The sequence below is a fragment of the Oncorhynchus keta genome, chromosome 24, assembly GCF_023373465.1.
Source record: "Oncorhynchus keta strain PuntledgeMale-10-30-2019 chromosome 24, Oket_V2, whole genome shotgun sequence".
NCBI lineage: Eukaryota > Metazoa > Chordata > Actinopteri > Salmoniformes > Salmonidae > Oncorhynchus > Oncorhynchus keta.
This window is the reverse complement of record NC_068444.1, coordinates 5,647,669-5,670,715: the sequence shown is the minus strand read 5'-3', so window position 1 is coordinate 5,670,715 and position 23,047 is coordinate 5,647,669. Positions and strand designations below refer to the sequence as shown.

The 23,047-nt window shown below is 45.9% G+C and overlaps 1 protein-coding gene across 1 annotated transcript in view; it reads left to right on the top strand.

Moving 5' to 3' along the window:
* Window positions 1-23,047, top strand: part of LOC127911325 (cAMP and cAMP-inhibited cGMP 3',5'-cyclic phosphodiesterase 10A-like) — a 279,068-nt gene that overhangs the window by 171,560 nt on the left and 84,461 nt on the right. Inside the window, 1 exon segment of the mRNA XM_052477545.1 lies at window positions 7,543-7,580. Coding sequence (XP_052333505.1) covers window positions 7,543-7,580 — 38 coding nt within the window.

Sequence of the window (23,047 nt, the reverse complement as noted above, 5' to 3'; positions counted from 1 at the left end):
ATGGAATATTAGAGGATAGGAGGAGGGAGGGTGTGTGGTAGTATGGAGTATTAGAGGATAGGAGGAGGGAGGTGTGTGGTAGTATGGAATATTAGAGGATAGGAGGAGGGAGGGTGTGTGGTAGTATGGAGTATTAGAGGATAGGAGGAGGGAGGGTGTGTGGTAGTATGGAATATTAGAGGATCTTCAGGGAGTGTGTGTGGTAGTATGGAATATTAGAGGATCTTCAGGGAGGGTGTGTGGTAGTATGGAATATTAGAGGATAGGAGGAGGGAGGGTGTGTGGTAGTATGGAGTATTAGAGGATAGGAGGAGGGAGGGTGTGTGGTAGTATGGAGTATTAGAGGATAGGAGGAGGGAGGGAGGGTGTGTGGTAGTATGGAATATTAGAGGATAGGAGGAGGGAGGGTGTGTGGTAGTATGGAGTATTAGAGGATCTTCAGGGAGGGTGTGTGGTAGTATGGAGTATTAGAGGATAGGAGGAGGGAGGGTGTGTGGTAGTATGGAATATTAGAGGATAGGAGGAGGGAGGGTGTGTGGTAGTATGGAGTATTAGAGGATAGGAGGAGGGAGGGTGTGTGGTAGTATGGAGTATTAGAGGATAGGAGGAGGGAGGTGTGTGGTAGTATGGAGTATTAGAGGATAGGAGGAGGGAGGGTGTGTGGTAGTATGGAGTATTAGAGGATAGGAGGAGGGAGGGTGTGTGGTAGTATGGAGTATTAGAGGATAGGAGGAGGGAGGGTGTGTGGTAGTATGGAGTATTAGAGGATAGGAGGAGGGAGGGTGTGTGGTAGTATGGAGTATTAGAGGATAGGAGGAGGGAGGGTGTGTGGTAGTATGGAGTATTAGAGGATAGGAGGAGGGAGGGTGTGTGGTAGTATGGAGTATTAGAGGATAGGAGGAGGGAGGGTGTGTGGTAGTATGGAGTATTAGAGGATAGGAGGAGGGAGGGTGTGTGGTAGTATGGAGTATTAGAGGATAGGAGGAGGGAGGGTGTGTGGTAGTATGGAATATTAGAGGATAGGAGGAGGGAGGGTGTGTGGTAGTATGGAGTATTAGAGGATAGGAGGAGGGAGGGTGTGTGGTAGTATGGAGTATTAGAGGATAGGAGGAGGGAGGGTGTGTGGTAGTATGGAGTATTAGAGGATAGGAGGAGGGAGGGTGTGTGGTAGTATGGAGTATTAGAGGATAGGAGGAGGGAGGGTGTGTGGTAGTATGGAGTATTAGAGGATAGGAGGAGGGAGGGTGTGTGGTAGTATGGAGTATTAGAGGATAGGAGGAGGGAGGGTGTGTGGTAGTATAGATAATTAGAGGATAGGAGGAGGGAGGGTGTATGGTAGTATGGAATATTAGAGGATAGGAGGAGGGAGGGTGTGTGGTAGTATGGAGTATTAGAGGATAGGAGGAGGGAGGGTGTGTGGTAGTATGGAGTATTAGAGGATAGGAGGAGGGAGGGTGTGTGGTAGTATGGAGTATTAGAGGATAGGAGGAGGGAGGGTGTGTGGTAGTATGGAGTATTAGAGGATAGGAGGAGGGAGGGTGTGTGGTAGTATGGAGTATTAGAGGATAGGAGGAGGGAGGGTGTGTGGTAGTATGGAATATTAGAGGATAGGAGGAGGGAGGGTGTGTGGTAGTATGGAATATTAGAGGATAGGAGGAGGGAGGGTGTGTGGTAGTATGGAATATTAGAGGATAGGAGGAGGGAGGGTGTGTGGTAGTATGGAATATTAGAGGATAGGAGGAGGGAGGGTGTGTGGTAGTATGGAGTATTAGAGGATCTTCAGGGATGGTGTGTGGTAGTATGGAATATTAGAGGATAGGAGGAGGAGGGTGTGTGGTAGTATGGATTATTAGAGGATAGGAGGAGGGAGGGTGTGTGGTAGTATAGAGTATTAGAGGATAGGAGGAGGGAGGTGTGTGTGGTAGTATGGCAGTATTAGAGGATAGGAGGAGGGAGGGTGTGTGGTAGTATGGAGTATTAGAGGATAGGAGGAGGGAGGGTGTGTGGTAGTATGGACTATTAGAGGATAGGAGGAGGGAGGGTGTGTGGTAGTATGGAATATTATGGAGGATAGGAGGAGGGAGGGAGGGTGTGTGGTAGTATGGAATATTAGAGGATAGGAGGAGGGAGTGTGTGTGGTAGTATGGAATATTAGAGGATAGGAGGAGGGAGGGTGTGTGGTAGTATGGAATATTAGAGGTGGAGGATGGGATGTGGGTGTGTGGTAGTATGGAGTATTAGAGGATAGGAGGTGGGAGGGTGTGTGGTAGTATGGATTATTGTGGATATGGAGGGAGGGTGTGTGGTAGTATGGAATATTAGAGGATAGGAGGAGGAGGGTGTGTGGTAGTATGGAATATTAGAGGATAGGAGGAGGGAGGGAGGGTGTGTGGTAGTATGGAATATTAGAGGATAGGAGGATGGAGGAGTGTGTGTGGTAGTATGCAGTATTAGAGGATGGTAGGATGGGAGGGTGTGTGGTAGTATGGAGTATTAGAGGATAGGAGGAGGGAGGGAGGGTGTGTGGTAGTATGGAATATTAGTGTTTGGTAGTATGCAGGATGTGTGTGTGTGTGGTAGTATGCAGTATGTGTATGGTAGTATGCAGTATGTGTGTGGTAGTATGCAGGATGTGTGTGGTAGTATGCAGTATGTGTGTGTGTGTGGTAGTATGCAGGATCTGTGTGGTAGTATGCAGGATGTGTGTGTGTGTGGTAGTATGCAGGATGTGTGTGGTAGTATGCAGGATGTGTGTGGTAGTATGCAGGATGTGTGTGGTAGTATGCAGGATGTGTGTGGTAGTATGCAGGATCTGTGTGGTAGTATGCAGGATGTGTGTGGTAGTATGCAGGATGTGTGTGGTAGTATGCAGGATGTGTGTGGTAGTATGCAGCATGTGTGTGGTAGTATGCAGGATGTGTGTGGTAGTATGCAGGATGTGTGTGGTAGTATGCAGGATGTGTGTGGTAGTATGCAGTATGTGTGTGGTAGTATGCAGGATGTGTGTGGTAGTATGCAGTATGTGTGTGGTAGTATGCAGGATGTGTGTGGTAGGATGCAGGATGTGTGTGGTAGTATGCAGGATGTGTGTGGTAGTATGCAGGATGTGTGTGGTAGGATGCAGGATGTGTGTGGTAGTATGCAGGATGTGTGTGGTAGTATGCAGGATGTGTGTGGTAGTATGCAGGATGTACGTTTACAGTTGTAATTCAGTCTTGGTCTGCTGTTGGGGTTGGGCCTGTAGCAGTATACCTTACCCTAACCTTAACCCTAACCCCTAACCCTAACCCTTAACCCTAACCTAAACCTAACTGTGACCCTTAACCCTAAACCTAACCCTAACCTTAAACCGTAACCCTAAACCTAAACGTAACCCTTTACCCAAAACCTAACCCTAGCCCTAAACTTAACCCTAACTTTAACCCCTTAACCTAACCACTAACCACTAACCACTAACCACTAACCCTAAACCTAACCTTAAGCTTAACCCTAACCTTAAACCTTTACCCAAAACCTAACCACTAACCCTAAACCTAACCGTAACCCTAACCTTAACCCATAAGCCTAACACATAACCCAAAGCCTAAACCCAACCACTAACCCCTTACCCTAATTCTAACACTAACCCTAATTGTAAATACAACCCTAAAGCTTTTGGGAAATGTCACCACGAGGGAGAATTTTCCTTGTTTTATGATTTAGGTTCCCACCCACACACACAGACACACACATATGTTGGGATTGGACCTATAGCATTGTGCTATACTGCATTGACGTCATTGTGAGGACTTACTGCTGTGCTTCAGTCTAAAATAGCTCCCTGGGGCTAGGTTTGGAAAGCCAGTGCTCTCTGAAGGAATGTTTAAAAAAACAAACACTCGACAGCTCCGTCTCCCTTCGAGACACACAATACAGCCCCCTTCACATGTTACAAATGCTGCTTTCACATAGGACTTGTGGTATTTTGGCTGTAAAAATTATTTAAAAAAATTAAAAAATCATAAATAATTATAAAATTGTTATTGGTTTAGACACATACATAAGAAGAAACTAAATACTAATAAAAATAACATACATAGAGTTTAATTAGGCCGATGTTAAAGGTTTGTGTAACCATGGCTGCGGCATGCAAATTAAATAATGAATGAGTTATTTTGTTCAAAACACAGACAAGACACATCGTCCCCGACAAACAAACAAAATCTTGGTCGACCGAAAGTCATCTGTTCTTTCCACCAATCGTTTTTTAAACTTGTTTTATCCATAGATAGACACGCCCCATGTGTTTTAATGAAATCAACTACTGTATATGTATTGAGCTTGTCTAATGCTTTAAGACAAACGCCTCAAGAGGGTGTCAGAGATCTAGATAGTCGGAATTTTAAAAAAATTCAGCTGACCCAACTCTTCTCCTCCCGCTCCTGCTGGCTGTCTCAGATTCTGACGTTACTCTCCTGAAGTTGCCCGGTAAAATGAGACACGAGGAGTTGGCAACCTTTCTCATGTGGAATGCTAGTTTATCTTACCATTTCTACCAATCTGCATGCGGCATTTTCGTGAAACAGTTTAATTTAAATTATAATTATGCCGTCATATCTCAAAATCATTGTCATGTAGTTTGTAGTAATCAAAATTCTATCCAATTCTAAATGAAAATGATGCAAACTTAAAAACTAACTTCTATTGCCAATTATGTAAAAAAAAAAGCCAGCAAATAAAAACATTGCAGCCTCCAATATCCTGATAAAAATAAATATCCTATAAATCACATTGGCTACACATGGCCTGTCTGCAACGAACTTAAAACATTGTATCAACTATTAGCTTGGGTCCAGCCCAAAGGGTCCAGCCCAAAGGGTCCATCCCAAAGGGTCCATCCCAAAGGGTCCAGCCCAAAGGGTCCATCCCAAAGGGTCCAGCCCAAAGGGTCCATCCCAAAGGGTCCAGCCCAAAGGGTCCAGCCCAAAGGGTCCATCCCAAAGGGTCCATCCCAAAGGGTAAGGGTCCATATTTTCAAATGGTCCAAAAGCATGTCCATGTGTCCATCCCAGGTTCAGGGTCCAGCCCAAAGGGTCCATTCAGCCCAAGGGTCCATTCCAGCCCTCCAGCCCAAAGGGCCTATTTTTTGGTCTCAGGTTTCACAACTTCCTCCGCAGGCTTTTGGAGTTTCAATAACCACAGGACTACACTGCTACATGTTTCTGATCAGTGATTTAGGTTACATTATAGCATGCTACATGTTTCTGATCAGTGATTTAGGCTACATTATAGCATGCTACATGTTTCTGATCAGTGATTTAGGCTACATTATAGCATGCTACATGTTTCTGATCAGTGATTTAGGCTACATTATAGCATGCTAAATGTTTCTGATCAGTGATTTAGGCTACATTATAGCATGCTAAATGTTTCTGATCAGTGATAGATTAACTCTGAATTTAGGCTACATTATAGCATGCTAAATGTTTCTGATCAGTGATTTAGGCTACATTATAGCATGCTAAATGTTTCTGATCAGTGATAGATTAACTCTTGATTTAGGCTACATTATAGCATGCTAAATGTTTCTGATCAGTGATTTAGGCTACATTATAGCACGCTACATGTTTCTGATCAGTGATTTAGGCTACATTATAGCATGCTACATGTTTCTGATCGGTGATTTAGGCTACATTATAGCATGCTAAATGTTTCTGATCGGTGATTTAGGCTACATTATAGCATGCTAAATGTTTCTGATCAGTGATAGATGAACAAAGGAATAGATTAGCTATACCACCTCCACTTTTACCAGCCAGAAACCATTTAACCAAATAGCCTATACAGACAGAGATTGAGTGAAACTAAATCACATTGATTGATTATCAGACCAGACCGTGAATTCACAAGCTGTTGGTCATAATAGTATCAATAATATAATAAATATGTATCAAAATGTCCATGAATTATTATTATTAATCCACGTAATAATTCACATTTACTGACTATTTTCCTGCTGTAGCAAACTGGCTCAAATTAAGGTCCCCCCCCGTGCAGCTCAGTTGGTAAAGCATGGCGTTTGATACGCCAGCGTTGTGGGTACGCCAGAAATGTGACTAACAGAAATGGAATAATGTGTCCCTGAACAAAGGGGGGTAAAAATCAAAAGTAACAGTCAGTATCTGGTGTGGCCACCAGCTGCATTAAGTACTGCAGTGCATCTTCTCCTCATGGACTGCATCAGATTTGCCAGTTCTTGCTGTGAGATTATACCCCCACTCTTCCACCGAGACACCTTCAAGTTCCTGGACATTTGTGGGGGGAATGGTCCTAGACCTCACCCTCCGATCCAACAGGTCCCAGACGTGCTTAATGGCAGAACACTGACATTCCTGTCTGCAGGAAATCACGCACAGAATGAGCAGTATGGCTGATGGCATTGTCATGCTGGAGGGTCACGTCAGGATGAGCCTGCAGGAAGGGTACCACATGAGGGTGTCTTCCCTGTAACGCACAGCGTTGAGATTGCCTGCAGTGACAACAAGCTTAGCCGATGATGCTGTGACACACTGCCCCAGACCATGACAGACCCTCCACCTCCAAATCGATCCCGCTCCAGAGTACAGGCCTCGGTGTAACGCTCATTTCTTCAATGATAATCGCGAATCCGACCATCACCCCTGGTGAGACAAAACCGCAACTCGTCAGTAAAGAACACTTTTTGCCAGTCCTGTCTGGCCCGGTGACGGTGGGTTTGTGCCCATAACCGACGTTGTTGCCGGTGATGTCTGGTGAGGACCTGCCTTACAACAGGTCTACCAGCCCTCAGTCCAGCCTCTCTCAGCCTATTGCGGACAGTCTGAGCACTGATGGAGGGATTGATTGTGCGTTCCTGGTGTAACTCGGGCAGTTGTTGTTGCCATCCTGTACCTGTCCCGCAGGTAGGATGTTCAGATGTACCGATCCTGTGCAGGTGTTGTTACACGTGGTCTGCCACTGCGAGGACGATCAGCTGTCCGTCCTGTCTCCCTGTAGCGCTGTCTTAGGCGTCTCACAGTACAGACATTGCAATTTATTGCCCTGGCCACATCTGCAGGCATCATGCCTCCTTGCAGCATGCCTAAGGCACATTCACGCAGATGAGTAGTGACCCTGGGCATCTTTCTTTTGGTGTTTTTCAGAGTCAGTAGACAGGCCTCTTTAGTGTCCTACATTTTCATAACTGTGAACTTAATTGCCTACCGTCTGTAAGCTGTTAGTTTCTTATCGACCGTTCAGCAGGTGCATGTTCGTTAATTGTTTATGGTCCATTGAACAAGCAATGGGAAACAGTGTTTAAACCCTTTACAATGAAGATCTGTGAAGTTATTTGGATTTTAACGATTTTTCTTTGAAAGACAGGGTCCTGAAAAAGGGACGTTTCTTTTTTTGCTGAGTTTTGTTGTAATGAGCACATGAATTCTGGGACCATGTCTCCTAGCTAGTCTCCTTGTTTCCTTTGTCTTGTTTCCTTGTCTCCTTCTCCACTGCAGTGTAACAGCTTGTTTCATCTTCTTCTTTCAGACACGTCATCATCATCATCAGCTAAAGAAGGCAGCAGGGTAAGTGTTGTGTCTGTCTGTCTGTCTGTCTGTCTGTCTGTCTGTCTGTCTGTCTGTCTGTCTGTCTGTCTGTCTGTCTGTCTGTCTGTCTGTCTGTCTGTCTGTATGTCTGTCTGTCTGTATGTCGTCTGTGTGTCTGTCTGTGTGTCTGTGTGTCTGTTTTCTAGCATCCAACCAGACTAACTAGGTATCAAATGTGATCTCATCTTATTTCAAATGCTAACGTTTGAATAAGCAGCAGGGTAAGTGTTGTGTCTGTCTGTCTGTCTGTCTGTCTGTCTGTCTGTCTGTCTGTCTGTCTGTCTGTCTGTCTGTCTGTCTGTCTGTCTGTATGTCGTTCTGTGTGTCTGTGTGTCTGTGTGTCTGTGTGTCTGTTTTAACTTTTTATGTAGCATCCAACCAGACTAACTAGGTATCAAATGTGATCTCATCTTATTTCAAACGTTTGAATAATAATCCTAATAATAATAATAATAATAATAATAATAATAATAATAATAATAATAATAATAATAATAATCCTAATAATAATAATAATAATAATAATAATAATAATAATAATAATAATAATAATAATAATAATCCTAATAATAATAATAATAATAATAATAATAATAATAATAATAATAATAATAATAATAATAATAATAATAATAATAATAATAATAATAATCCTAATAATAATAATAATAATAATAATAATAATAATAATAATAATAATAATAATAATAATAATAATAATAATAATAATAATAATAATAATCCTAATAATAATAATAATAATAATAATAATCCTAATAATAATAATAATAATAATCCTAATAATAATAATAATAATCCTAATAATAATAATAATAACGGGTGAATGTTAAACCTGTGAAGAATGTAAATAGTTTTGATTAAGACACAGGTGCTGACTCCTTATTGTAATATCATAAAACGTTGCTTTCTGTTTTTGGGAATTTATTTATAAAGAAAGGAACAATATGGTCTGGAGCACAAAAAATACACTCAGTTTGGTAAGAACTTGTTGATGAGAGAGAGAGAGAGAGAGAGAGAGAGAGAGAGAGAGAGAGAGAGAGAGAGAGAGAGAGAGAGAGAGAGAGAGAGAGAGAGAGAGAGACAGAGGTAGAGAGACAGCGAGAGAGAGAGCGAGAGAGAGAGAGAGAGAGAGAGAGAGAGAGAGAGAGAGAGAGAGAGAGAGAGAGAGAGAGAGAGAGAGGGAGAGAGAGAGAGAGAGAGAGCGAGAGAGAGAGAGAGAGAGAGAGAGAGAGAGAGAGAGAGAGAGAGAGAGAGAGAGAGAGAGAGAGAGATCAAGCCACCAAGTGCTAATGGACAGCACTAAGAGATCACTGACATATATAGGATGGTGTGTGTGTGTGTGTGTGTGTGTGTGTGTGTGTGTGTGTGTGTGTGTGTGTGTGTGTGTGTGTGTGTGTGTGTGTGTGTGTGTGTGTGTGTGTGTGTGTGTGTGTGTGTGTGTGTGTGTGTGTGTGTGTGTGTGTGTCTGTGTGTGTGTCTGTGTGTGTGTGTGTGTGACAGTTAGCAGGATGAGGGAGGGAGGGAGGACAGGGAATAGAGAAAAAGGGAGAGAGATATTCTACAACAAATATATAAATGAATTGGCGAGGGCACTAGAACAGTCTGCAGCACCCGGCCTCACCCTACTAGAATCCGAAGTCAAATGTCTACTGTTTGCCGATGATCTGGTGCTTCTGTCACCAACCAAGGAAGGCCTACAGCAGCACCTAGATTTTCAGGACAGATTCTGTCAGACCTGGGCCCTGACAGACCTGGGCCCTGACAGTAAATCTCAGTAAGACCAAAATAATGGTGTTCCAAAAAAGGTCCAGTTGCCATGACCACAAATACAAATTTTATTCAGACAACTATACATAATGCAATCAGAAACTCTGCCTGGAAGGTCAGCATCCCGGAGTCGCCTCTTCACTGTTGACCTTGAGACTGGTGTTTTGCGGGTACTATTTAATGAAGCTACTAGTTGAGGACTTGTGAGGCGTCTGTTTCTCAAGCTAGAAACTCTAATGTATTTGTCCTCTTGCTCAGTTGTGCACCGGGGCCTCCCACTCCTCTTTCTATTCTGGTTAGGTCCAGTTTGCTCTGTTCTGTGAAGGAAGTAGTTCACAGCTGTGTACGAGATCTTCAGTTTCTTGCCAATTTCTCGCATGGAAAAGCCTTAATTTCTCAGAAGAAGAATAGACTGACGAGTTTCAGAAGAAAATCCGTTGTTTCTGGCCATTTTGAGCCTGTAATCGAACCCGCAAATGCTGATGCTCCAGATACTCAACTAGTCTAAAGAAGGCCAGTTTAATTGCTTATTTAATTAGCACAACAGTTTTCAGCTGTGCTAACATAATTGCAAAAGGGTTTTCTAATGATCAATTAGCCTTTTAAAATGATAATCTTGGATTAGCTAACACAATGTGCCATTGGAACACAGGAGTGATGGTTGCTGATAATGGGCCTCTGTACTCCTACGTAGATATTCCATTAGAAATCAGCCGTTTCCAGCTACAATAGTCATTTACAACATTAACAATGTCGACACTGTATTTCTGATCCATTTAATGGACAAAAAATTAGCTTTTCTTTTTCTTTAAAAAATAAATATAAAGGAATATCACATTTACATGAGTATTCATACCCTTTGCTCATTACTTTGCTGAAGCACCTTTGGCAGTGATTACAGCCTTGAGTCTTCTTGGGTATGATGCTACAAGCTTGGTACACCTGTATTCAGGTGTCTCCTTTTCCTCTCTGCAGATCCTCTCAAGCTCTGTTGGATGGAGAGCTTTGCTGCACAGCTATTTTCAGGTCTCCAGAGATGTTTGATCGGGTTCAAGTCCGGGCTCTGGCTTGGCCACTCAAGGACATTCAGAGACTTGTCCCAAAGCCACTCCTGCGTTGTCTTGGCTGTGTGCTTAGGGTCGTTGTCCTGTTGAAGGGTGAACCTTTGCCTCAGTCTGAGGTCCTGAATGCTCTGGAGCAGGTTTTCATCAAGGATCTCTCTGTACTTTGCTCCGTTAATCTTTCCCTCGATCCTGACTAGTCTCCCTGCCTCTGAAAAACCAGCATGATGCTGCCACCACCATTCTTCACTGTAGGGATGGTGCCTGGTTTCCTCCAGAAGTGACGCTTGGCATTCAGGCTAAATAGTTCAATCTTGTTTGAGAGAATCTTGTTTCTCATGGTCTGAGAGTCCTTAGGTGCCTTTTGGCAAACTCTAAGCAGGCTATAATGTGCATTTTACTCAAGAGTGGCTTCCGTCTGGCCCCTACCTTAAATGCCTGACTGTTGGAGTGGTGCAGAGATGGTTGTCCCCTGGAAAATTCTCCCATCTCCACAGAGGAACCCTGGTGGGCTATTATGTGCCTTTTACTGAGGAGTAGCTTCCGTCTGGCCACTCTACTATAAAGTCCTGATTGGTGGAGTGCTGTTGTGCTTCTGGAAGGTTCTCCCATCTCCACAGAGGAACTCTAGAGCTCTGTCAGAGTGACCATCAGGTTCTTGGTCACCTCCCTCCCTGACCAAGGCCCTTCTCCCCCGATTTCTCAGTTTGGCCTGGTTGCCAGCTCTAGGAAGAGTCTTGGTGGTTCCAAACTTCTTCCATTAATAATGATGGAGGCCACTGTGTTCTTGGGGACCTTCAATGCTGCAGAAATGTTTTGGTACCCTTCCTCAGATCTGTGCATCGACACAATGCTGTCTCTGAGTTCTATGGACAATTCTACGCCCATTAAAAGGAACATCAAATCAACATACCAGTTAGGATCTGGCTAAAAATACTTGAACCAGTAATAGAACCCTTTGCCCTTTATCGTTGTGAGGTCTGGGGTCGGCTCACCAACCTAGAATTCACAAAATGGGACAAACACCAAAAGTGCGACTCCGCATGCAGAATTCTGCAAAAATATCCTCTGTGTACAACGTAGAACACCAAATAATGCACGCAGAGCAGAATTACGCCGATATTCGCCAATTATCAAAATCCAGAAAAGAGACGTTCAATTCTACAACCACCTAAAAGGAAATGATTCCCAAACCTTCCATAACAAAGCCATCACCTACAGAGAGAGGAACCTGGAGAAGAGTCCCCTAAGCAAGCTGGTCCTGGGGCTCTGTTAACAAACACAATCAGACCCCACAGAGCCCCAGGACAGCAGCACAATTAGACCCAACCAAATCATGAGAAAACAAAAAGATAATTACTTGACACATTGGAAAGAATTAACAAAATACAGAGCAAACTAGAATGCTATTTGGCCGAAACAGAGAGTACACAGTGGCAGAATACCTGACCACTGTGACTGACCCAAAATTAAGGAAAGCTTTGACTATGTACAGACTCAGTGAGCATAGCCTTGCTATTGAGAAAGGCCGCCGTAGGTAGACCTGGCTCTCAAGAGAAGACAGGCTATGTGCTCACAACAAAATAACCTCCTGCCAATTTTGTATGACCATATTAGAGAGACATATTTCCCTCAGATTACACAGACCCACAAGGAATTTGAGAACAAATCCAATTTTGATAAACTCCCATATCTACTGGGTGGAATTCCACAGTGTGCCATCACAGCAGCAAGATGTGTGACCTGTTGCCACAAGAAAAGGGAAACCAGTGAAGAACAAACATCATTGTAAATACAACCCATATTTATGTTGATTTATTTTCCCTTTTTGTACTTGAACTATTTGCACATCATTACAACACTGTATACATAATAATATAATAATTATAATATAATGACATTTGAAAAGTCTTTATTCCTTTGGAACTTCTGTGAGTGTAATGTTTACTGTTAATTTCTTATTGATATTTCACTTTTGTTCATTTTCTATTTCACTTATTTTCCCCCAATAAAGCCTTTTGTATTGAATTGAATTGATATTTTGAATGCTAAGTTATTAAGGCTACCAAGCTTAACTAGGAGAGAACAGACAACTTCAATTTGCAGCGAGGTGTGAAGTGAGATGTATGAGCCCAACAGTAGAGTTCCACCCAAATGCAGAGGCCTCTTTGGCCTCAGAGGTCATCACAGTACAGTACCCCTTGGAAGTAAAAAAATAAATGATAAGGCACAGGAAGTACAAAACGAAGCTCCTCGTGGACAATCTAGAGATACTTTCTTGCTGACTGCTGCACATTAGCACCTTAATCTTCCTCACAGACCATCCCCTGGCACGGTGCTATATTAACCAGACCATCCCCTGGCACAGTGCTATATTAACCAGACCATCCCCTGGCATGGCACAGTGCTATATTAACCAGACCATCCCCTGGCACAGTGCTATATTAACCAGACCATCCCTGGTACCATCCCCTGGTACAGTGATATATTAACCAGACCATCCCCTGGTACAGAGCTATATTAACCAGACCATCCCCTGGCACAGTGCTATATTAACCAGACCATCCCCCGGTACAGTGATATATTAACCAGACCATCCCCTGGTACAGTGCTATATTAACCAGACCATCCCCTGACACAGTGCTATATTAACCAGACCACCCCCTGGTACAGTGCTATATTAACCAGACCATCCCCTGGCACAGTGTTATATTAACCAGACCATCCCCTGGCATGGCACAGTGCTATATTAACCAGACCATCCCCTGGCATGGCACAGTGCTATATTAACCAGACCATCCCCTGGTACAGTGCTATATTAACTAGACCATCCCCTGGTACAGTGCTATATTGACCAGACCATCCCCTGGTACAGTGCTATATTAACCAGACCATCCCCTGGTACAGTGCTATATTAACCAGACCATCCCCTGGTACAGTGCTATATTAACCAGACCATCCCCTGACACAGTGATATATTAACCAGACCATCCCTGGCATAGTGTAACGGATGTGAAACGGCTAGCTTAGTTAGCGGTGTGCGCTAAATAGCATTTCAATCGGTTACGTCACTTGCTCTGAGACCTTGAAGTAGTAGTTCCCCTTGCTCTGCAAGGGCCGTGGCTTTTGTGGAGCGATGGGTAACGATGCTTCGAGGGTGACTGTTGTCGTTGTGTGCAGAAGGTCCCTGGTTCGCGCCCGGGTATGGGCGAGGGGACGGTTTAAAAGTATACATTTACATTTACATTTAAGTCATTTAGCAGACGCTCTTATCCAGAGCGACTTACAAATTGGTGCATTCACCTTATGACATCCAGTAGAATAGTCACTTTAAAATAGTGCATCTAAATCTTAAAGGGGGGAGAAGGATTACTTATCCTATCCTAGGTATTCCTTAAAGAGGTGGGGTTTCAGGTGTCTCCGGAAGGTGGTGATTGACTCCGCTGTCCTGGCATCGTGAGGGAGTTTGTTCCACCATTGGGGGCCAGAGCAGCGAACAGTTTTGACTGGGCTGAGCGGGAACTGTACTTCCTCAGTGGTAGGGAGGCGAGCAGGCCAGAGGTGGATGAACGCAGTGCCCTTGTTTGGGTGTAGGGCCTGATCAGAGCCTGGAGGTACTGAGGTGCCGTTCCCCTCACAGCTCCGTAGGCAAGCACCATGGTCTTGTAGTGGATGCGAGCTTCAACTGGAAGCCAGTGGAGAGAGCGGAGGAGCGGGGTGACGTGAGAGAACTTGGGAAGGTTGAACACCAGACGGGCTGCGGCGTTCTGGATGAGTTGTAGGGGTTTAATGGCACAGGCAGGGAGCCCAGCCAACAGCGAGTTGCAGTAATCCAGACGGGAGATGACAAGTGCCTGGATTAGGACCTGCGCCGCTTCCTGTGTGAGGCAGGGTCGTACTCTGCGGATGTTGTAGAGCATGAACCTACAGGAACGGGCCACCGCCTTGATGTTAGTTGTGAACGACAGGGTGTTGTCCAGGATCACGCCAAGGTTCTTAGCGCTCTGGGAGGAGGACACAATGGAGTTGTCAACCGTGATGGCGAGATCATGGAACGGGCAGTCCTTCCCCGGGAGGAAGAGCAGCTCCGTCTTGCCGAGGTTCAGCTTGAGGTGGTGATCCGTCATCCACACTGATATGTCTGCCAGACATGCAGAGATGCGATTCGCCACCTGGTCATCAGAAGGGGGAAAGGAGAAGATTAATTGTGTGTCGTCTGCATAGCAATGATAGGAGAGACCATGTGAGGTTATGACAGAGCCAAGTGACTTGGTGTATAGCGAGAATAGGAGAGGGCCTAGAACCGAGCCCTGGGGGACACCAGTGGTGAGAGCGCGTGGTGAGGAGACAGATTCTCGCCACGCCACCTGGTAGGAGCGACCTGTCAGGTAGGACGCAATCCAAGCGTGGGCCGCGCCGGAGATGCCCAACTCGGAGAGGGTGGAGAGGAGGATCTGATGGTTCACAGTATCGAAGGTAGCCGATAGGTCTAGAAGGATGAGAGCAGAGGAGAGAGAGTTAGCTTTAGCGGTGCGGAGCGCCTCCGTGATACAGAGAAGAGCAGTCTCAGTTGAATGACTAGTCTTGAAACCTGACTGATTTGGATCAAGAAGGTCATTCAGAGAGAGATAGCGGGAGAGCTGGCCAAGGACGGCACGTTCAAGAGTTTTGGAGAGAAAAGAAAGAAGGGATACTGGTCTGTAGTTGTTGACATCGGAGGGATTGAGTGTAGGTTTTTTCAGAAGGGGTGCAACTCTCGCTCTCTTGAGGACGGAAGGGACGTAGCCAGCGGTCAGGGATGAGTTGATGAGCGAGGTGAGGTAAGGGAGGAGGTCTCCGGAAATGGTCTGGAGAAGAGAGGAGGGGATAGGGTCAAGCGGGCAGGTTGTTGGGCGGCCGGCCATCACAAGACGCGAGATTTCATCTGGAGAGAGAGGGGAGAAAGAGGTCAGAGCACAGGGTAGGGCAGTGTGAGCAGAACCAGCGGTGTCGTTTGACTTAGCAAACGAGGATCGGATGTCGTCGACCTTCTTTTCAAAATGGTTGACGAAGTCATCTGCAGAGAGGGAGGAGGGGGGAGGGGGGAGGAGGATTCAGGAGTGAGGAGAAGGTGGCAAAGAGCTTCCTAGGGTTAGAGGCAGATGCTTGGAATTTAGAGTGGTAGAAAATGGCTTTAGCAGCAGAGACAGAGGAGGAAAATGTAGAGAGGAGGGAGTGAAAGGATGCCAGGTCCGCAGGGAGGCGAGTTTTCCTCCATTTCCGCTCAGCTGCCCGGAGCCCTGTTCTGTGAGCTCGCAATGAGTCGTCGAGCCACGGGGCGGGAGGGGAGGACCGCGCCGGCCTGGAGGATAGGGGACATAGAGAGTCAAAGGATGCAGAAAGGGAGGAGAGGAGGGTTGAGGAGGCAGAATCAGGAGATAGGTTGGAGAAGGTTTGAGCAGAGGGAAGAGATGATAGGATGGAAGAGGAGAGAGTAGCGGGGGAGAGGGAGCGAAGGTTGGGACGGCGCGATACCATCCGAGTAGGGGCAGTGTGGGAGGTGTTAGATGAGAGCGAGAGGGAAAAGGATACAAGGTAGTGGTCGGAGACTTGGAGGGGAGTTGCAATGAGGTTAGTGGAAGAACAGCATCTAGTAAAGATGAGGTCGAGCGTATTGCCTGCCTTGTGAGTAGGGGGAAGGTGAGAGGGTGAGGTCAATGGCACAGTGCTATATTAACCAGACCATCCCCTGACACAGTGCTATATTAACCAGACCATCCCCTGGCAGAGTGCTATATTAACCAGACCATCCCCTGGCAGAGTGCTATATTAACCAGACCATCCCCTGGCAGAGTGCTATATTAACTAGACCATTCCCTGGCACAGTGCTATATTAACACACTACCCCTCTGTTAAGAGGGGGGTGTTAACGATGGGTGGAAATTCAGGATACTAGACAACTGAGACTGAGGACTGAGACAGCCAATGTCAACCTGTACTGCGCCATGCCAGTGGATGGTCTGGAACAGTATTGGTGTACAGGGCAACCCCAAACTGTTCAGCTGGGCTTTCACAGAATCAAAGAGAAGCTCTCTCCTGGTGACGACTCCCCCAGCCAGAGGGTGTCAGACCAGATCCATAAACAGCCCCACAGACGAGCAACCCCAAGCAGAGGGTGTCAGACCAGATCCATAAACAGCCCCACAGACGAGCAACCCCAAGCAGAGGGTCACCCAGGTGGAAGTAAGGCAGGTGGATTTCGAACAACAGGTCACCTTACTCCAGTCAACAGACCCAGATAACAGTCCAGCACAACAACACCCCCTCAACCAGACCCAGACAACAGTCCAGCACAACAACACCCCCTCAACCAGACCCAGACAACAGTCCAGCACAACAACACCCCTTAACCAGACCCAGACAACAGTCCATCACAACAACACCCCTCAACCAGACCCAGACAACAGTCCAGCACAACAACACCCCTCAACCAGACCCAGACAACAGTCCAGCACAACACCACCCCTCAACCAGACCCAGACAACAGTCCAGCACAACAACACCCCTCAACCAGACCCAGACAACAGTCCATCACAACAACACCCCCTCAACCAGACCCAGACAACAGTCCATCACAACAACATCCCTCAACCAGACCCAGACAACAGTCCATCACAACAACATCCCTCAACCAGACCCAGACAACAGTCCAGCACAACAACACCCCCTCAACCAGACCCAGACAACAGTCCATCACAACAACACCCCCTCAACCAGACCCAGACAACAGTCCAGCACAACAACACCCCCTCAACCAGACCCAGACAACAGTCCATCACAACAACACCCCCTCAACCAGACCCAGACAACAGTCCAGCACAACAACACCCCTCAACCAGACCCAGACAACAGTCCAGCACAACAACACCCCCTCAACCAGACCCAGACAACAGTCCAGCACAACAACACCCCCTCAACCAGACCCAGACAACAGTCCAGCACAACAACACCCCCTCAACCAGACCCAGACAACAACACCCCTCAACCAGACCCAGAGAGCTGGAGGAGGAGAGAGACGTGCTTGCACTCTGGACTCTTGTAAGACAGCATCAAGAGGAAAAAGAGGAGGAGCAGAAGGAGGCCCAGTGGCAGGAGAAGATGAGAGCACTTGAAGTTGCAAAAGAGAACAACCCATGAGAGAGCTGGCCACCCCAGCAGAGAAGCTAGCAGAACAACCCATGAGAGAGCTGGCCACCCCAGCAGAGAAGCTAGCAGAACAACCCATGAGAGACCTGGCCACCCCAGCAGAGAAGCTAGCAGACCAACCCTAGACTCTGACCACAGCCTCAACATCACAGCAGAACAGATAAATGAAGACCCATCAACCCCGGGAGACACCACCCGCTCCCAGAACCCATCCGGTCAAGCCCCTCCCACACACACTGAAGACACACTGAAGACACACTGAAGACACAAAAAAGACACAGATTGTACTTCTTATGTACTCAAACAGGAAACACGTTCCCCAAAAACACAGTGTCTAAACTCTGGTGCCCAAACTCTGGTGCCCAAACACACAGTGTCTAAACTCTGGTGCCCAAACACACAGTGACTAAACTCTGGTGCCCAAACACACAGTGTCTAAACTCTGGTGCCCAAACACACAGTGACTAAACTCTGGTGCCCAAACTCTGGTGCCCAAACACACAGTGTCTAAACTCTGGTGCCCAAACTCTGGTGCCCAAACACACAGTGTCTAAACTCTGGTGCCCAAACACACAGTGTCTAAACTCTGGTGCCCAAACACACAGTGTCTAAACTCTGGTGCCCAAACACACAGTGTCTAAACTCTGGTGCCCAAACTCTGGTGCCCAAACACACAGTGTCTAAACTCTGGTGCCCAAACACACAGTGTCTAAACTCTGGTGCCCAAACTCTGGTGCCCAAACACACAGTGTCTAAACTCTGGTGCCCAAACACACAGTGTCTAAACTCTGGTGCCCAAACACACAGTGTCTAAACTCTGGTGCCCAAACACACAGTGTCTAAACTCTGGTGCCCAAACACACAGTGACTAAACTCTGGTGCCCAAACACACAGTGACTAAACTCTGGTGCCCAAACTCTGGTGCCCAAACACACAGTGTCTAAACTCTGGTGCCCAAACTCTGGTGCCCAAACACACAGTGTCTAAACTCTGGTGCCCAAACACACAGTGTCTAAACTCTGGTGCCCAAACACACAGTGTCTAAACTCTGGTGCCCAAACACACAGTGTCTAAACTCTGGTGCCCAAACTCTGGTGCCCAAACACACAGTGTCTAAACTCTGGTGCCCAAACACACAGTGTCTAAACTCTGGTGCCCAAACTCTGGTGCCCAAACACACAGTGTCTAAACTCTGATGCCCAAACACACAGTGTCTAAACTCTGGTGCCCAAGCACACAGTGACTAAACTCTGGTGCCCAAACACACAGTGACTAAACTCTGGTGCCCAAACTCTGGTGCCCAAACACACAGTGTCTAAACTCTGGTGCCCAAACTCTGGTGCCCAAACACACAGTGTCTAAACTCTGGTGCCCAAACACACAGTGTCTAAACTCTGGTGCCCAAACACACAGTGTCTAAACTCTGGTGCCCAAACACACAGTGTCTAAACTCTGGTGCCCAAACTCTGGTGCCCAAACACACAGTGTCTAAACTCTGGTGCCCAAACACACAGTGTCTAAACTCTGGTGCCCAAACACACAGTGACTAAACTCTGGTGCCCAAACACACAGTGTCTAAACTCTGGTGCCCAAACACACAGTGTCTAAACTCTGGTTTGTTTGGGCACCAAGACCTGCTATCTGAAGACCAACTAGGGTCACACAGAAACAAATGACCTGAGGGCAAAGCAGGGAAGGGTGGCCACAACAAGGGAGTGACTGATAAAGCTTCTTCCACTTTCCCCAACTCACGAGTGGGGAAATGTCTACCCTGATTCCACAAAAATATTTCCACCCTGCTACGACACAGCGGGGAAACGTAAGCATTTCCCTTGACTGTGTCTCAAAACCTAATGTCTACCTGGCCCACCACCCCACCCTGGAATTGGACAGCCTTTATGACCAGGTCCACCTCCACAAGCCCGCAGTCCCCAAACTTCGCCCCTAAAAGACATCACCCTCAACCGCATCCCCAACACATTACACAGGAGCAACAGAGCAACGGACACACAGCCCAGACCTGCGCGACCTGCGGGACATACACCTAACCTGGATGTGACACCATTCCCTCCCCCATATGCCGCCCTAGACACAACTATGACAAAACAACCAACATCACAACTCCTGCAGCTCAGTCTGTACATAGTCAATGGTAGACTTCAAGAGGACTCCAAAAGTAGGTACAGCTCATCCCTTTGTAGCAGTACTGAAGACTACTTTAAAAAAAAATGTAACCTTTATTCAACAAGTCAGTTAAGAACAAATTCTAATTTTCAATGATGGCCTACCCCGGCAAAACCTTGACGACGCTGGACCAATTGTGCGACGCCCTATGCTAGTCCCAATCACACCCAGATGTGATGCAGCCTGGATTCAAACCAGGGACTGTAGTGACACCTCTTGCACTGAGATGCAGTGTCTTATAGACCACTGCGCCACCCAGGAAGCCACAGACCTAAACCCAGAGTCTCTCAGAGCATTCACAGTCAGCCCACTGACAACCTTATCAAACCATAGCCAAATCCCAGCCTACTTGAACAGAGCAATACCCAACCATGAGGAATCAAAGCCCAACAAACTGCATGCTATTAAGAAACACCTCTTGCACTGAGATGCAGTGTCTTAGACCGCTGCGCCACCCAGGAAGCCACAGACCTAAACCCAGAGTCTCTCCGAGCATTCGCAGTCAGCCCACTGACAACCTTATCAAACCATAGCCAAATCCCAGCCTACTTGAACAGAGCAATACCCAACCATGAGGAATCAAAGCCCAACAAACTGCATGCTATTAAGAAACACCTCTTGCACTGAGATGCAGTGTCTTAGACCGCTGCGCCACCCAGGAAGCCACAGACCTAAACCCAGAGTCTCTCCGAGCATTCACAGTCAGCCCACTGACAACCTTATCAAACCATAGCCAAATCCCAGCCTACTTGAACAGAGCAATACCCAACCATGAGGAATCAAAGCCCAACAAACTGCATGCTATTAAGACATGCTATAGATGGAATGAAGATTTGTGTAGAAAGCTACCAAAGAACAATTGGCCCAAAAAAAACAAATCCAATCCCTCCTTAGACAACTCCCTGGACAAAATGTTCCCCTTCAATAGTGAAGGTTTACACTTAGCAGTAGAAAGCCTTGGACATTATATCATATGTATAAAATTAAATAAATCAAGTAGAACAGTATATCCTCATCAACAGAAAATTCTAACATTTCCTCAGTGAAAACAAATGTCCTGAGCAAATGTCAAATTGACTTCTTACCAAAAATATCATACGACAGACCACGTATAAACCCGGCACACCCTTATTGACTTACAATCAAAAGAAAACAAAAGCAAAGTCTTCTCATGGTTTGTTGATATAGAAAAAAAATAGGCTTTTGACTCAATTTAGCATGAGGGCCTGCTGTATAAACTGATGGGAAGGTTTTTTTAGGGGGGGGCCTACGATGTTATAAAATAAATGTATGCCAACATAAGTGTACGCATTCAAAATTGGCAATAAACACACAGATTTCTTCCCTCAGGGCCGGGGAGTGAGACAGGGATGCAGCTTGAGCCCCACCCGGTTCAAGATGTATATTACTGACTAGAATAGTCTGTAGCACCTCAACTAGATTCTGAAATCAAATGTCTACTTTTTGCAGATTATCTGGTGCTTCTGTCCCCTACAACAGCACCTTGATCTTCTGTACAGATTCTGTCAGACTTGGGCTCAGTAAGAAAATAAAAAAATTGTGTTCCAAAAAAGGTACAGATGCCAGGACACTGTTGCCCTAGAGCACACATAGAGTTACACATACCTCAGCCTAAACATCAGCACCTCAGGTAACTTCCACAAGGCTGTGAAAAAATCTGAGAAACAAGACAAAAAAAGGCTTGCTACGCAATCAAAATGAACATAAAATTTTCCATCCCAATTAGGATCTGGCAAAAAAGATACTCAGTTATAGAACCCATTGCCTTTTATGGTTGTGAGGTTTGGGGTCCACTCACCAACCAAGAATTCCCAAGAATGGGACAAACACCAAAGTGTGACTCTGCATGCAGAATTCTGCAAAAAATATCCTCATCATACAAAGAAAACCCCAAAATAATGCATGCAGAGCAAAATTAGGACCCACTAATTATCAAAATCCAGACAAATTGTTGTTAAATTCCACAACCACCTAAAGGAAAGCCCAAACCTTCCATCACAAAGCCCAAACCTTCCATCACAAAGCCCTAACCTGTAATGACATGAACCTAGAAAAGAGTCCCCTCAGCCAGCTGGTTCTGGCTCATTGTTCACAAATACAAACAGCCCACAGAGCCCCAAGGACAACAACACAATTAGAGCCAAACCAATTTTGAGAACGCAAAAATAGAACTATTTGACACACTGGAAAAAAATCAACCAAGAAACTGAGCAAATTTAAATTCTACCTTGCGCCTTAACAGAGCAAACACAGTAGCAGAGTACGTCAGGTACTGTGAGTGACCCAAAACTAAGAAAAGCCTTGACTATTTACAGCCGTAGGCAGATCTGGCTCTCAAGAGAAGACAGGATATGGCCCACAACATGAGGTGGAAACTGAGCTGCACTTCCGAAACTCCTGCCAAAATGTATGACCATATTAGAGACACATATTTGGCTCAAATGACACAAACCCACAAAGAATTCAAACAAAATGTTGACAAACTCCCGTATCTGTTAGGCGGAACGCAGCAGTGTGTAATCCCAGCCGCAAAATGTGTCACCTGCTGCCACGAGAAAAGGTCAACCAGTGGGTCAGAAACACCGATGTAAATATACTTACCTGTCTATTTATGTCCCCTCGTCGTTCATACATTCTACTAGTTGCACATTGTCACAACACTGTACATAGCTGATGTAAACAGTTTAAATGGTACACTACATTTACTGCTAATAATATAGGAATTTAAAAGTTGTTATTCTCTGTAATGATTGTGTCTGATTGTCTTTTGTCAATGTAAACACGTTTCTCATGCTACAGAAAAGGAGCGTTGGAGGAGAGAAAGAAAGGAAGTGAGAGAATCAACCTCTCTCCTATCCTCTCTCTCTCTCTCCACTATCCTCTCTCTCTCTCTCTCTCTCTCTCTCTCTCTCTCTCTCTCTCTCTCTCTCTCTCTCTCCACTATCCTCTCTCTCTCTCCCCTATCCTCTCTCTCTCTCCACTATCCTCTCTCTCTCTCTCCCCCTCTCATCTCTCTCTCTCTCTCTCTCTCTCTCTCTCTCTCTCTCTCTCTCTCTCTCTCTCTCTCTCTCTCTCTCTCTCTCTCTCTCTCTCTCCCCTATCCTCTCTCTCTCTCCACTCTCTCTCTCCCCTATCCTCTCTCTCTCCACTATCCTCTCTCTCTCTCTCCCCCTATCCTCTCTCTCTCCCCTATCTCTCTCTCTCTCT